This window comes from Rhinolophus ferrumequinum, chromosome 10 (assembly GCF_004115265.2).
Source record: "Rhinolophus ferrumequinum isolate MPI-CBG mRhiFer1 chromosome 10, mRhiFer1_v1.p, whole genome shotgun sequence".
In the NCBI taxonomy this organism is placed as follows: domain Eukaryota; kingdom Metazoa; phylum Chordata; class Mammalia; order Chiroptera; family Rhinolophidae; genus Rhinolophus; species Rhinolophus ferrumequinum.
The window spans coordinates 21,718,496-21,733,027 of NC_046293.1; the positions used below are offsets into that span (position 1 = coordinate 21,718,496).

Consider the following 14,532-nt stretch of genomic DNA (forward strand, 5'->3'; position numbering starts at 1 on the left):
CCGCGCGCTCGCCTGCACCGCGCCGCGCGCCCCCGCGCCCCCCGCCCGCTGCGCGCCCCGCTTCCTGCTCGGCTACCCCAGGGGAGGAGCCACCAGACCCTATGCTACTCCAAGCGGCCGCAGCCCCTCCCACGGGGGGGCGGGGGTGCAACTCGGCCCAAAACCCAGAGGAGCCACCCTCGACGCGCAGGGGGATAACCCCCGGTTTCGGCGGAACTTGGGATCCCTCGTCTGTCCCCGGGGGTCCCTGCGCTGGGAGACCGCGCTGGGCACTGCAGTAGGGTCAAGCCCTGCCCAGTTGGCTTAGGTGGGGAGGCACGAAGTGGGGAGGCCGCTGGACTTGCTGTGTTCTGTCCGCTGGGATGGAAGAGCTGTGGTGCAGGGGGCCCACGGGAGTGGGGTTCAGGGTTTGGTTGCTTTGGGCAAAGGGTTGCTTTGATAGTGGGTGGGGGCGTGATTGTTTAGGTTTGCTTAGGAGAAGATGTTGGAAGTACAGAAAAGGAGGCACGGTTTCTGTCGGGATGGACACAGTTCCTGTCTGGGATTAAAAAAAAAAAAAAAGTCAGCCCTCAGAGTAGGGGGCCCACTTTGGGGAAAAGGATGAGACACCATTAACTGGAAGCTGGGATTCTCCAGGAAGAGACCTTTCTGGCCGTTCACTATGGCCTGCGACAAGTCCACCCTTTCCTGCCCGCTGAGGAACTCCGGAGGGAAATGAGAGGCGACCACGGGGCCGAGTGATTGAGGCTTTGGAGGGAGGCACTGTGGTTTCAAAACTGGACTCCACGCCGCAATATCCTTCAGGGACAGCCCACCTCAGAGAGCTCAGGCCAGGCTCTGACAGGCGAACTTGTCCACTGCCCTGAGGCTGAGAGAAGGGAAGAGGATGCCCGTGGAAGAGTCCTTCACCCCCAGCCCTGTGCTCCAACCCCAAGAGCTTACCTACTGGAGCCCTCCATTTCCATGCCTTCACTGCTTAGCAGCGCAGGCCGTGTTTCTTAAACTTGGCATGCACCAGGGGGGCTTGTTAAAACACTGGTTGCCTGGCCTCAACCACCTGAGTTCCAGATTCAGGAAGTGTGGGGACGATTTCAGCCCTGGCTAACGTGTGAATCACCTGGGGAGGTTTTGCAGACTATCATCTCCATACACAACCCAAACCAATTAAGTCAAGATTCCCTGGGGGCAGGGCAAGAACCCTTTCTAAAGGACCTCATCTTAAGACTTCTTCCACTTGTTTGTTTACCTTTGACATCTTTCCGAAAGATTATTTGTTTACCAACTGTGGACCTCTAAAGGGCAGGGCTGTATTTTGTATCTAGTTAGTACCAGCCCCTCACCCACCAAGCGCCTGTCAAAGCACCTGACTCAAAAGACTGTCCAGTTCCCAGCATTTGCTTTTCAGGCTGGTGTGGGTAGTTCCCTGAGAGGTGGAACAAGACCCACCAGACCTGTGAGAAGGGTGGGAGAACATGGGGTGTAGGGGGTGGGGCAAGGTAGGAGAGTAGAGCAGAAGAAAAAGGTATGGGGAAGAGGGCTGTTTATCAACCCCTGATTTTCCACAGCTAATTTTCCACGTTAGGGATTATCCTTTTAATCCCTAGTGGATTTCTCCTGTCATTCAGCAGAGCTCACTCTGTGTCCCTGTATGATCCAGCTAGCTACGGACTAGGAGAACGTAAACTTTTTATCAGAAAAAAAATCTCATACACACAATAACATGTTGCCTTAGTTTTAAAAGTACATGACAAAGCCAAGAATAAGGGTATTTTAAAATAGTGGCTTTTATGCTTTTTATTGTTTTGTGGTTTTTTTTTTCACAACAAATCTTTGTAGAATCTTAATATGTAAGAGAGAAAAGGTATACATGTTTTCATCAGGCTGTTTAATTGTTTTGAAGAAATGCCTTCTTGTCTAAAGCACTTTTGCAACACTTATGGGTGGCCCTAGCATTTCCCAGACCAAATGAAGACCTCTTATGTTTTCCTGGTGTTTTACACTGTCCACAGCTCTACTCCCAGCTTTTCATATGAATGAGCAATTCAGAGCTGACTCATGGCATAGAAATAACTTTTACTTTTAGGTGTTGGCAGCTTCTGTGCTTTGCATTCTAAGGAAAAACTGCTGTCTTAGCTCGAGCTGCTATAACAAATACCATAGACTGGGCAACTTAAACAACAGACATTTATTTCTTACAGTTCTGGAGGCTGGGAAGTGCAAGACCAAGGTGTCAATAGATTTGGTTCTTGGTAAGGAACCTCTTCCTGGCTTCTAGATGGCCACCTCTCATGGTGTCCCCACATGGCCTTTCCTCAGTACACACGGGTGGAGAGAGAGAGAGAGACGAAGCAATCTCTCTAGTGTCACTTATAAAGGGCACTAATCCCACCAAGGGAGCACCTCCCTTATCTACATCAAATTACCTCCCAAAGCCCCCATCTCCTAATACCGTCACATTGGGGGTTAGGGCTTCAATGTGAATTTTGGGGAGACACAAACATTGTCCATAATAGCTGCTATTTGTTTTCTGTGCTTTTATTTCCCACTATCCATAAGCAGCCAAGAGGCATGGCATTCAGGATTGTATGATCCACACTCTTCTTTCTATGCTTTTGTTGTAAAACAGAAAGGAGTTAGGAACGTATGGGTTATGAGTAAGATTTCTTCTGGAGCCCTTTATAGCAGGTGGTAAGGACTAGCATCATTCATTTCTGCTGGTCAAGAGACAGCGAGGCTCTCAGCTTTGATAAGAACAGCAGAGATCTTTTCAGAGATTGGAGTTAGGGCAATGTGATAGAGGATGCTCGGAACAGGGTGGAGGATGGTCAGCTCAACCAAACCCTATGGATGAAGAGTGGTGGAGGGCTGGGTCTCCAGAAGAAAATCCAACCGCTGGTTCCAAAAGAAGCAGTATATTAGTGAGCTTTAGCTGGAATAATACTATGTAAGACACATCCCCCAACACTCAGTGGTTTACAACAACAAATGGGTCTGGATTGGCTGAATTCACGTCTGCTTCACATATTTTCTCGTTCAGGGACCCAGGCTGAAGGAAAAGACTCGACTTGGCACAGGTGGTTCTCTAGGAGGGCAGGAACTCAAGAGAAGGGAGAGGAAACACATGATGCCTCTTAAAAACTCTGCTTAGGACTAGCACACTCTCAGTTCGACTCACAGTCCATTGGGGAAAGCAGTTATATGACATACTCTAAAGTCAATGGGACACGGAGAAGGACAGGGAGGGGAGGGAGACTTCTGAGCAAATAATACAAGAGAAAATGGATGCTGGGTATACAAAACACATCTCTCAGTTCCCTCATAATTTAACATTCCACAATGTACAACAAAATGGGATGCTGTGAAAGCTTAAAAATATATAGATGGTTGAGGAAGCATGATTAAACAGGGCAAGGGGAAAGATGAGTTTTAGAATATATCGAACTAAAATACTCTAGAATACAGCAAACAAATAATATGTGAAACTTTGGAATTGATTGTATTAAACTTATGAACTGATGAGTTTTAGTAGAAATTCAAAAGTAGTTTGCCATCATTACTTTGAGGAGTGCCTCAATATTAGGGGGATATGGATAGGAGCTGGGAATGGAGAGGCAAAGCCTGATGGGAAGGCAGGCCGCTCAGTTGGAAAGTATACATTTGGAATCAAAAATTTTGAAATCCAGTCCTATACTGACTTGTTCTAGTTATGTGACCTTAACTAAGTATTTCACCCTCTCTGAGCCTGAGTGAGCATCAGTTTTTACTGATTTTTACAGTTAATGCCAATTTTAGATTAAAACAACATGTTATGGACTAGGATTCAAAAACTTTCATGAACTTCTTTTGAAAGAGTATTTAAAAGAAATTTATAGACTTGCAGGCAGACCCCTATGGGAGTCTGCATCCTCCCTTTTGTGTTGTTAGAGGTTTTTCAGTGGGGACACTTGAGAAGTATTGATTTGGACCATCTTTTTTTGCCCTCCGATTGGCCATCCCTATGCCAAGGATGGCAAACTACAGCCCACCAGGCCGGTCACCTGTTTCTGTATGACTTTTGAGTGAAGAATTGATTTTTTTCTTTTGTGGTCAAAACATAACATGAAATTTACCATCTTAATCATTTTTAAGTATACGGTACAGTAACATGTTAAATATATGCACATTGATTTTGTGCAACTGATCTGTAGAACTTTTTCATATTATAAAACTGAAATTCTATATCAATTAAACACAACTCCCATTCCCCCTTACCCCAGCCCCTGGCAACCACCATTGTACTTCCTGTTTCTATGAATTTGACTGGCTCGTTTCACTTAACACAATGTCCTCAAAGTTCACCCATGTTGTATCATGTGACTGGATCTCCTTCCTTTTCAAGGCTGAATGATATTCCATTGTATGGATATACCACATTTTTTAACCATTCATCTGTTGATGGACATCTGGGTTGCTACCACCTCTTGGTTATTGCGAACTATAAGAATTTACGTTTTTAAATGGTTAAAAACAAATCAAAGGAAGAATAATATTTTGTAACATGTAAAAATTACATGAAATTCAATAGTCAGTGTTCATAAATAAAGCTTTATTGACATACAGCCACGCTTGCTGTCTTACGCATTGTCTAACGCAGCTTTTGCATGACAAGGGTTGAATTGTTGTGACAGAGACCTTGTGGTCTATAAAGCCGAAAATACTGACTTTTTGACTCTTTACAGGAAAAGTATGTCAACCCCTGGCATAGACCATCTGAGACAAATGAGATTCTGCCCTGCTTTTTGCTGTGGTTTAAACTGCATTTTCTTTCTTCTTCCAGAGAAGGCCCTTCTTTGCCATATTGGGTAAAAACCTTAGTGTCTTTAACAAACTTCATATCCAGGACCTTTATCTTCAAAGGCAATCAAGTCATCATGCATCATTTAATTCCTCTCATTTGGTTTTCCAGTGAGGTGGAGAATAGCTGGCTTGAACAGTCCCAGGCCCTGAGACAGCCTTTCAAGTCTTTGTCTGGAGTCTGGACAGACCTGAGCCTTTGTTTCTGACAGTTCCCAGCCCTGGTGACATATCAGAACCACACGTACCAGGGCCTCACCCTGAAATTCTGAGGTTGACTCCAGGAATCTGTATTTCTCCAAAGCTCCATACAGATGACGTCTCTCCTCAGGAAACCCTTGTAAATGTCTTACTCATCTTTTAGACTCAGCTCAAACCCCACCTCCTCCAAGAAGTGTTCCAAGAGCCACCAGATGAAGTAGACGGCCCATTTCTCCTGCCTCCTCACAGCATAGTGTTTGAACCTTACGGCTTAGAATTGTTTATTATATATGACTGTCATATATAGATAGCATCCGCTATCTATATCCCTAATGCCTGACAAAAAAAGGAAAGAATGAAAAATTTTTGTTAAATCAATCAATTCTTCAATAATAAAAGGAATGATGTATAGTAAAGTTTTGTAAATGATGTTGTACAGTAGTAACTGAGACGTGAACAATTACCAGAAGGGAGAATAATTAATGACATTTGGAAGAAATTAAAATTGATTCCAGTGAAGAAATACAAAGTGGCAGTTACAAAATAGTCACGGGGATGTAAAGTACGACATAGGGAATATAGTCGATAATATTGTAATAAGTATGTATGGTGCCAGGGGGGTACTAGACTTATTGGAGGATCACTTTGTAAGTTATATAAATGTCTAACCACTATACTGTACACCTGAAACTAATACAATATTGCATGTCAACTGTAACTGAAAAAAATGCCAAACTTCAGATTTTTTAAATTCAAAATTGATTGAAATCCATTAACATTTTGTACTTCCACACTCACCCCAAATCCACATTGTACCATTAGAAAGGAAGGAAAATGAAAACGTAGTGATACGGTGTCACAACTCTGAAAACTGTGAGTCACTGCTGTAATTCCCAGGATGACTACAACTGAGAAACTGTCCTGACCAGCTTCTGGTCAAAAATCAAACCATGTCCTAAGTGCAGCACTTAGGACACAGGGCCTTGTGTGTATACACAGGCCTGTGAGGCTATGGATATAACTCAAGATGGAGGAGAAGAGAAACCCCATTCTGCAGCCTGCTTTCAGGAATTGTGCACCGTGGTTTGGAGGTAAAGGAAGCTGGGGCAATGTCATGCTATGGAACTAGCTTTAAATTAGCTAAATTCTGTAGGCCCTTGTGAGGGTTCTGATGACAGAAGGGGAGGGGAGAATCATTTTCTCCCTGGCCAGTGTCAGCGAATATTCGTACGAGGAGATAAGACTTGGTAATACTACATTCACCGCCCTTTCTCTCCACAGCACTACATATTTCATGAATAAATGCCACCGACATTCAAGGAACAAAACTAATTATTATTAGAAAATGTCTATAATGCCTCAGGGTCTAAAGAGTGCCATTAAATAGATAAACTCAATTGGCCCCTAATAGTACAAATCCTGTTTTACATTTGATACAACTGAGGAGCAGAGATGTGAAGCAATTTTGGGGTTCAAGGTCACACAGTAAGTGATGGGGTTGGGACTGAAATCCGGGTTTTCTGAGGGAAATTCAAATCCTTTCCACCATTCTTTGCTGTGTCGCAATAGAGGACCACAGAAAGAGAAAGGTCCCCAGCAGGAGATTCAGAGAGACTGCATGGGAGTGCAGGTTCTTCCACTAACTTGTCCTATTGCCTTTTTTAGATTCAGCCTCTTACCCTGGAAAACTGTAAACTGAGGGCGTTGGACCAGACCGTGTCCAAGACCCTGACACTCGGTGAAGGTCCCGGATGGTTCTCATCATGAGCTCACCTTCCACTGCCGTTATTCATAGCACTTCTGCCTAGGAAGGCCATGGTCACAGAATTGGCTCAGCAGAAAGCTGGGGCATTTGAATCTGCCACCTCAAGCAAAGGGCTAAAAACCGTAACTCTAACCCACAGTAGGAAATTAAGTTTCCATCTAAGCCCAATAAAGACATATACGGAACTGAAATAGGTTTCACTAGACAATCGTTCTTTTCCTTTTTTTTTTAACGTTTACTGTGTGTGATCTACTCTGATATGTTCTATCCTGTCTTATTTGTTTAGAAAATGTTGGTTGCAGACCACCGCTTTGAGTTCATGGGCCATGGATGGTTGGAGACGCACAGATTGGAAAGCTGAAAACTGAGGGGTACTGATGGGACAGAGCACGGAAGAAAGGGTCACAGAAGCTAGACGAGGCCACCTGGGAGAAGTGGCAGGCTGTAAAAGGGAGGGCACTGGGCTGGGTATGCATGAGTCAGGGTCCTTATCATCCCCTGCTCCCGCACATGGCCCACCATCTCCCCAACCACCTTCCCACCTCCTTCGTGGACCTATCTTTCCCAAATGTGATGTTTAAAAGATACTTTTAAACACCCTCGCTTTGTTTATCACTGGCTTGATGTGTCAGCCAAAAAGTTTTTTGAGGAGCACGCACTGTGTACATAGATAGCCGGCTGCTGTACTTACCATGGTGGGACGTGTGGTATTTTAAGGAAGGAGCACATGACAAGGTCAGGGTGTCACCCGGGAAAGGCTCATTTGGCTGGTGGTCCATGGATAGCATGACCTTGGTGATGTTCTGAGCCTGAGCTGAGAGGTTCAGACGGTAGACTTACCCCACAAGGACGGCCATTGGCCTTGGGCCTCACCACACAAGGCCTCATATTTAGCTCTGATATTATCGCCAGACGATCTTATTCATACAGTACAGAGACAGCCTGACAAAACTGAAAGTAGAAGGCATTCATCACATATCTTTAAACATACATCCCATCCTCTAACCACACTGCTTAAACAGCACCGAGAACTAATATTTTTGTAGGTCCTTGATCATACTAGCACAGTAATATTGCATTGTGTTTTGTATGTTAACAATTAAAATACACCACAACATTTATAATTATCATTTGTTCAGTGTTGAATATACCCAAATCCTCAGAAAATGGCAGTGGTCTATGCCTTTCTCAACTTTGAGAGGCCCAACCCCCGGGGAAGACCAGATTCTTGGTGACACAATTTTCTTGGAACATCTGCAAGTGAATTTCCTTATAATGGAGAACATTCCTTTCTCAAAGTGACTGAAATCTTGCCTGTCCTGTGTAGAGGACTCCTAAGGTAACCAGGAGGCCAAATTAACATTTGAGAATTTGTTGCTTGGTGATCAACAATGAAAGCACCATGAGGTGAATATCTTATCATGGAGGTCCTCTCTGGAAACCAGAAAGTCTCCATTTCCCACATACAATGTCCCCCACTCTACATTCTGCGGACAGTCAAACCAAGGATGGCCTTTCTCTTCACGCTTCATTCCTGACCACACCCTGTTCTGTCTGAAGATTCTTTCTTTACACATTAAACTCCAGTCAAGTAGCTGTTCCAGGAGACCTTGAAGATGTCTGTTGTTTCCCATCACAAGTGAATTTAATTTCTCAGTTTAGTTTTCTGAGAGATAACTTACTTCCAAGCGCCAGACTGAACCTCCCTTTAGGCTCCACACACTCCCACCATGCATGGTACAAAACAGACACTATGCCTGACCTTGAGGATTTACCAAACTAAAATGGTAGGTTAAACGAAGAAATCTGTCCTAAACAGAGAAATTGGAGACAGCATGGTTTGGTGGAGAAAATGGATTCAACAGCCTACATTCTCATTCTAGCCCTGTCACCATTCATTCATCAGATATGTGTTAGCGTCTCCTATGTGTCAGGGACTATGACCTAACTAAATTGTAATATATGGTGCCTGCCTTCAAGGAACTTCCAATCAATAGCTTCCAGCTCTAAAATTTTACACTTCAAAATATGATGATAATCAGAAAAATTTATTAGCACAGGGGTGGGGCGACCATCTTCATAAGGCCACATGTCACCTGGCCCTCACGATGGAGTTGAATAGTCCTAGGCTCAAATTTGGTTCTGTGACCTTGGGCAAGTTCCTTTATCCTTTCAGTCTCTGTTACTGCATCCATAGAATGGGCATAATAAAATCTACTTTGAAGCATTGGAAAGATTAGAGCTAAAATACACAAAGTACCCCACATAGCATTCAATAAACCATCTTTCCAATTTCACTCTTGACCCTCAGCATCCATTTTCCATCAAAGATTGACCTTTTAAAAATGTAAATTATATCATGTTACTTAGAACCCTTCCACGAGCCCATTCAGATCCATAGATCCTTGAGTCCTTGTCATGGCCTATAGGCCCTGAATGGTTGGGCCTCTGCCTCCCTTCCTGCTTTGCCTACTTCCTCTCTCCTTGCCACTCCATCCAAGAGACCATATTCTTCTCCTCTATTTTCTCAAATAAGATAAGTTGGTCTCCACTTCAGGGCCTTTGCTGTCTTCATTTCCTGAAGAGTTATTGGTTCCTTACTGCTCAGGGCTCATCTCAAATGTCATGTTGTCAAAGAGACCTTTCCTGACCACACATCCCCCAGTCCAGTTATGTCTAACACATTTTCCTGTTTCCTTTTTAGAATACCAGCCTCTCGTTCTCTGATTTGTTTCTTTGTGTATTCTTTGCTCTACCTCCCTTGAGAATATAAATTCCCCATAGGCAGAGTCTTGTTTCTCTTATTCACTGTATCTTCCAAACTGAGGCGGTGCTGGCATATAACGAGGGTTCCATAAATATGTTTTGAGTTGTTGTTGTTGTTATTATTACCATTATTATGTGGTGGTTGGAATTTTTCTGAGGAAAGATTCCGCAGGTAATGTCTGAATCTTGAGCCAGACGAGAAATCTAGTTTTGTGCCTGTAACACAAACCTGAGAAGGATGAATGAACTCAGGTATCAGGAAGGAGGGTGTGGACCTTTTAATGCGATGTAAAGAGCTCAGGATTTGGAGCTAAGAGGTCTGAATTCTAGGCCTACTTTTACCATAAGCTAACTCTGTTCCTTAACATCTCAGGCCTTAGTTTCCTCATATGTATAATTTTTTAAAAGGTTGAACTAATTGGGCCTTAAAAGTTCTCCCAACTCTGAAACTGTATGCCTTTAGGACAGGGCCATTTTTGGGGAAGCCCAGAATATGAGCATGAGTTGCTACAGGAAAGCTGCTGAGAAGAGGGTGATGAGGGTCCCCTCTCCTTGAGAGCCACTTGGATCCTGTCACCCACATGTTCCACAGCCAGGTCTACTTTCACCATATCGCTTCCCGGGCCGGACCTGGAACATGGCAGCTGCTCACAAGGTATCGGCTGAATAAATGAATAAACATCCCCTGCAACCAGCAGAGAGGGGGAACTGACAACCAGTGACTCAGAAGGAAGGACCACTGAGTCACCAAACCACTTCCTGTCTTGCTCAGTGTCCTCCAAGCCAAATCTTAACAGTTGGAAGGTGGCAAAGAGTTTAAACTCTAGTAAGTCCACAATGCAGTGCAGCAAAGAGAACACCTTCAGGGTCAAGGGCTGGGGGAGGAGGGGAGGAAATGAAACAGTCACTCAACCTTTGTTTGAGATCTCGGCAGCAAACCCTAACACACAACTAAAAGATCATATAGCCTGATTCTTTTTCAGAGCAATAAAATCAATTTCTAGAACATCAGCTATAAGAGGGGCTGTAGCAGCTACCTACTCCTATGTAACAAACCACCACTCAGTTGGTTAAAGCAATAACCATGATATTTGTTCATGATTCTGTGAGTCACCAGTCCTGGCTGGGCTAAGCCGAGTGGTTCCTCTGTTGGTCTCGTCTGGGATTGCTCATGTGATTGTGTTCATATGCCAAATTAACTGGGGTAGGATGGTCCAAAATGGCTTCATTCACATATCTAGTGGTTGGTGCTGGCTGAGCCTCTTTCCATCTGATCTTTTCTCCTCAAGGAGGCTAGCTTAGCTTGTTCACATGGTCACAGCTTCATTCCATGAGAGTGACAGTGGAAGTTGCAAGACATCTTAATGCTTAGACAAACATAATGTCACTTGTACTGCATTCTATTGATCAAAGCAAGTCACAGGGCTAGCCCAGATGCAAGGGGAGAGGAAATGGAGTCTACCTTTTTTTTTTTTTTTTTAATGATTTTTTTTTGGTGTTTTTTTTTTTTTAAACAGGACTTTATTGGGGAACAGTGTGTACTTCCAGGACTTTTTTCCAAGTCAAGTTGTTGTCCTTTCAATCTTAGTTGTGGAGGGTGCCGTTCAGCTTCAAGTTGTCCTATCAGTCTTAGTTGTGGAGGGCGCAGCTCAGCTCCAGGTCCAGTTGCCGTTTCTAGTTGCAGAGGGCACAGCCGACCATCCCTTCCGGGAGTCGAACCGGCAACCTTGTGGTTGAGAGGATGCACTCCGACCAACTGAGCCATCCGGGAGGCAGCTCAGCTCAAGGTGCCGTGTTCAATCTTATTTGCAGGGGGCGGAGCCCATCATCCCTTGCGGGACTCGAGGAGTTGAACCGGCAACCTTGTGGTTGAGAGCCCTCTGGCCCATGTGGGAATCGAACCGGCAGCCTTCGGAGTTAAGAGCATGGAGTTCTAACTGCCTGAGCCACCGGCCCGGCCCTGGAGTCTACCTTTTGATAGGAGAAAAACCAAAGTAACGTTGCAAAGGAGGCAAACATTTGGGATGGGAGAAATTGTGGCCATCTTTGCAAACACTCTACCACAGAGGACTGGAGGCTCATGTAATCCTCTCATTATACCAATGAGAAGACTGAGACACACATAGATAGTAAGTGACTTGGTCAAGTTCAGAGAGCTACTGGCACTTCCAGAATGGGAACCCAGGTCTCCTGCATCTCAGTCCGATGTTTTCACACTTCAAGGACCTCTTCCACCTGCAGCCTCTATCTTCTTTATTCAAACCTAGTGACAGAGCCAGTCTTTGGAGCTACTCCACTTTTCAGGAAGGCTTCCTCCTTTGGATTAGCTGACCCACACAATCATAACACAAGAGCCCCGTTTCCACAGCTGGCTGTATCTATGTATTTGAATTTCCTTAATAGGAAGGGAGATTCTGGCCCCTTGGGAACCCACTAGGCTCCCAGGCCATAGCTAGATTTGACATCAAAATTTTATCTCACTAGGATCTATTACAGCCGTTTAATAAAATAGTGCTTTGCTGTTGTGATATTTTTAAGGCAATATATCTCTAGTATATCTTGAAGGGTAGTAAACAAATCTGTTAGACACAATATGACTATCAAGAATTATTTCACCAAAATAGCTTCTGAAAGTGAAAGCTAGAGGGAATAATAATAATCACCTAATATCTATTAAGCTTTAATTTCATCCAGGCACATGGCTTAGCATTCGCATGTATTAGCTCATTTAATTCTTATAACTACCACATGACATGTGTACTATTGCTATCCCCATTCCTAAAACTGTCTTTCAAATGTCACCTTTGTGTCGAATTGCCAAATCCACGGACTCATTTACAACCTTAATCTTTTCAACTGCCTAATTTGAAAATGCTTTTCCATCCATCCATGCATTCTACTATGTGACTAGACCTGGTCTAGGTGTAGGTGATATAGCAGTGAACAAGTCAGAAACATTTCTTGCCCTCATGGACCTTTCTGTCCAGTGGGGTGGATAGGCATTGAATAAGTAGCAGCCAGCAGGACGGTGTTGCGAGAAGGAGGTGGGGAAGCCCTCTGTACGGTGAGTCTCTCTTCCTTTGGTTTCTGAAAACTGAAACTTCAGATTCTAGTTCCTATTTCTCTGACCACTCCTTTACTGATGCCTTTTCTTCCATATGCCGTTGAAACTCTGGCATTCGCCAAGGATTTATCCTTATAGTTCTTTCTTTCCTCTCCCCCTGGTGGTAAACTCAGCAGTCCTCCTGCTTCAGTCATCACCCCTGGCTCAACTCATGGTTTGGATCCTATCTTCTTCACTTCTGACTTGATGTGCTTCACCTGAGAGCTCTTCTGCCCTCCTTTCTTTGGGTGTCTCCAACACCTGCTAAGGATTCCCAAACTTACTCTCCAGTCACCTTACCTTTCCAGCTCCCGACAGGATGTCGTCATAAACGTAACCAGCATCACACCTTGGCCGTTCTTCTCTCCTTGCCGATACTTTTATTTCTGCGTTCATCTTTCCTAGCCTTTTCAGGTGGCCAAAATCCCATTCACTTCAGGGCACAGCTCATGGCCAGCCCCTTCCAGAAAGTTGACACCACCCTCTTCAGGTGGAGCCCGTCACTTCCTCCTCTGAACTTTTCTCAGATTTCCCCCTGGCCACTCCAATACTTATCACCTTACAGAATAATTAGTCTTATTCATCTCTACATGCCCTATGCTTTTGCACAACAGCAAACATCCAAATACTATTTATTGAGCTGTTGAACTCAATTTGGATCTAGGAAACTTTTTCAATTCCCCCATCAAAAGCAGTGGGTTTTGTTTGTTTGTTTCACATAAAAGTTCTTAGTTTATTATTCCTCCTATAAAAAAATCTGCTCAGTCACCACAGGTAAAGTCACCGATGAATCTGTAGTCTTTCTTTTTGGCAGCACAACATTGGCCTTTGCAGCCCCCTAGCTTTCTTCATTCTGTTCTTGAGTTCCTTTTGCTGTTTTCTTGAGGTCTCTTTCTTCTCATATAGGCCATGTCTTGCAAGTCTATGTTTGGGTTCATTTTCCTTTGTGTAATCCAAGGAATCATAAATCATGCCAAAGCCAATTGTCTTGCCACCACTAAAATGGGTTCTGAATCCAAATAGAAAGGTGACATCTGGTGTGACCTTGTACATTTTGGCTAGTTTTTCCCAAATTTCTGTCTCAGGCACCATTGCCTTCCCAGGGTGAAGGACATCCATGACCATTTGTTTCCATTGAAGTGATCTGTTGGTCATGAACTTCTTGGTCCAGATAGTTAGTGTGTCATTCATGATGGCGACTGACCCTCAAACAGCCAGAGAGGACAAAAGACAAAAGCAGTGCTTTTAAAGGAGACTACAACACTTCTTTTAGTGTTTCTATTAGGATCAGCCCCTCTCTCGGTCACGAGATCATGGGCAAGCAATCTCTTTGCCAAAATCCCCCACATTTTGTCTTTTGTCCACCAACACCCTCCAGTACCAATCAGATAATGAAAATGTCCGTGGGTCCCAAGTCATTCCACTACATGGGTCCATGCTTGGTTAAAGATTCATTCATTAATTCACTCATGTGTTCATGTACGTATTCAACAAGTACTGAGTGCCTTTGTGCCAGGCTGTATTCAAGACAAAATCCCTGTCCTCAAGGAATCTAAATTCTAATGAAGGGCATGGACACTAAACAAGCAAAGAACTACCAGATTACTAAGAGCTATGAAAGGAATAAATGGGGTGATAAGGCAGAATGTGAGTAGGAGGGCTACCATTTTAGATAGAAAGCACAAAGAGGTCCAGAAGAGACTCCAGGAGGGGAACAGGAAGCACAAAACCCCTGCTGCAAGAGAAAAACGGGGCCTATCTTAGAAACTGAAAGGAGCAGAGTGGGCATTGCCTAGAAAAAACACTTGGGACAAAATGACATTGGAGAGGTGAGCAGGGGCCAGGTCACTTGGAGTCCTGCAGG

At 44.1% G+C, this 14,532-nt stretch overlaps 1 protein-coding gene across 1 annotated transcript; it reads right to left on the minus strand.

Moving 5' to 3' along the window:
• Window positions 1-13,448: 13,448 nt before the first annotated feature.
• LOC117028738 (40S ribosomal protein S24-like) lies at window positions 13,449-13,859 on the minus strand. The gene has a single exon (XM_033117631.1). The coding sequence runs from the start codon at window positions 13,857-13,859 to the stop codon at window positions 13,449-13,451; it is 411 nt and encodes a 136-aa protein (XP_032973522.1).
• Between the last annotated feature and the right edge of the window lie 673 nt (window positions 13,860-14,532).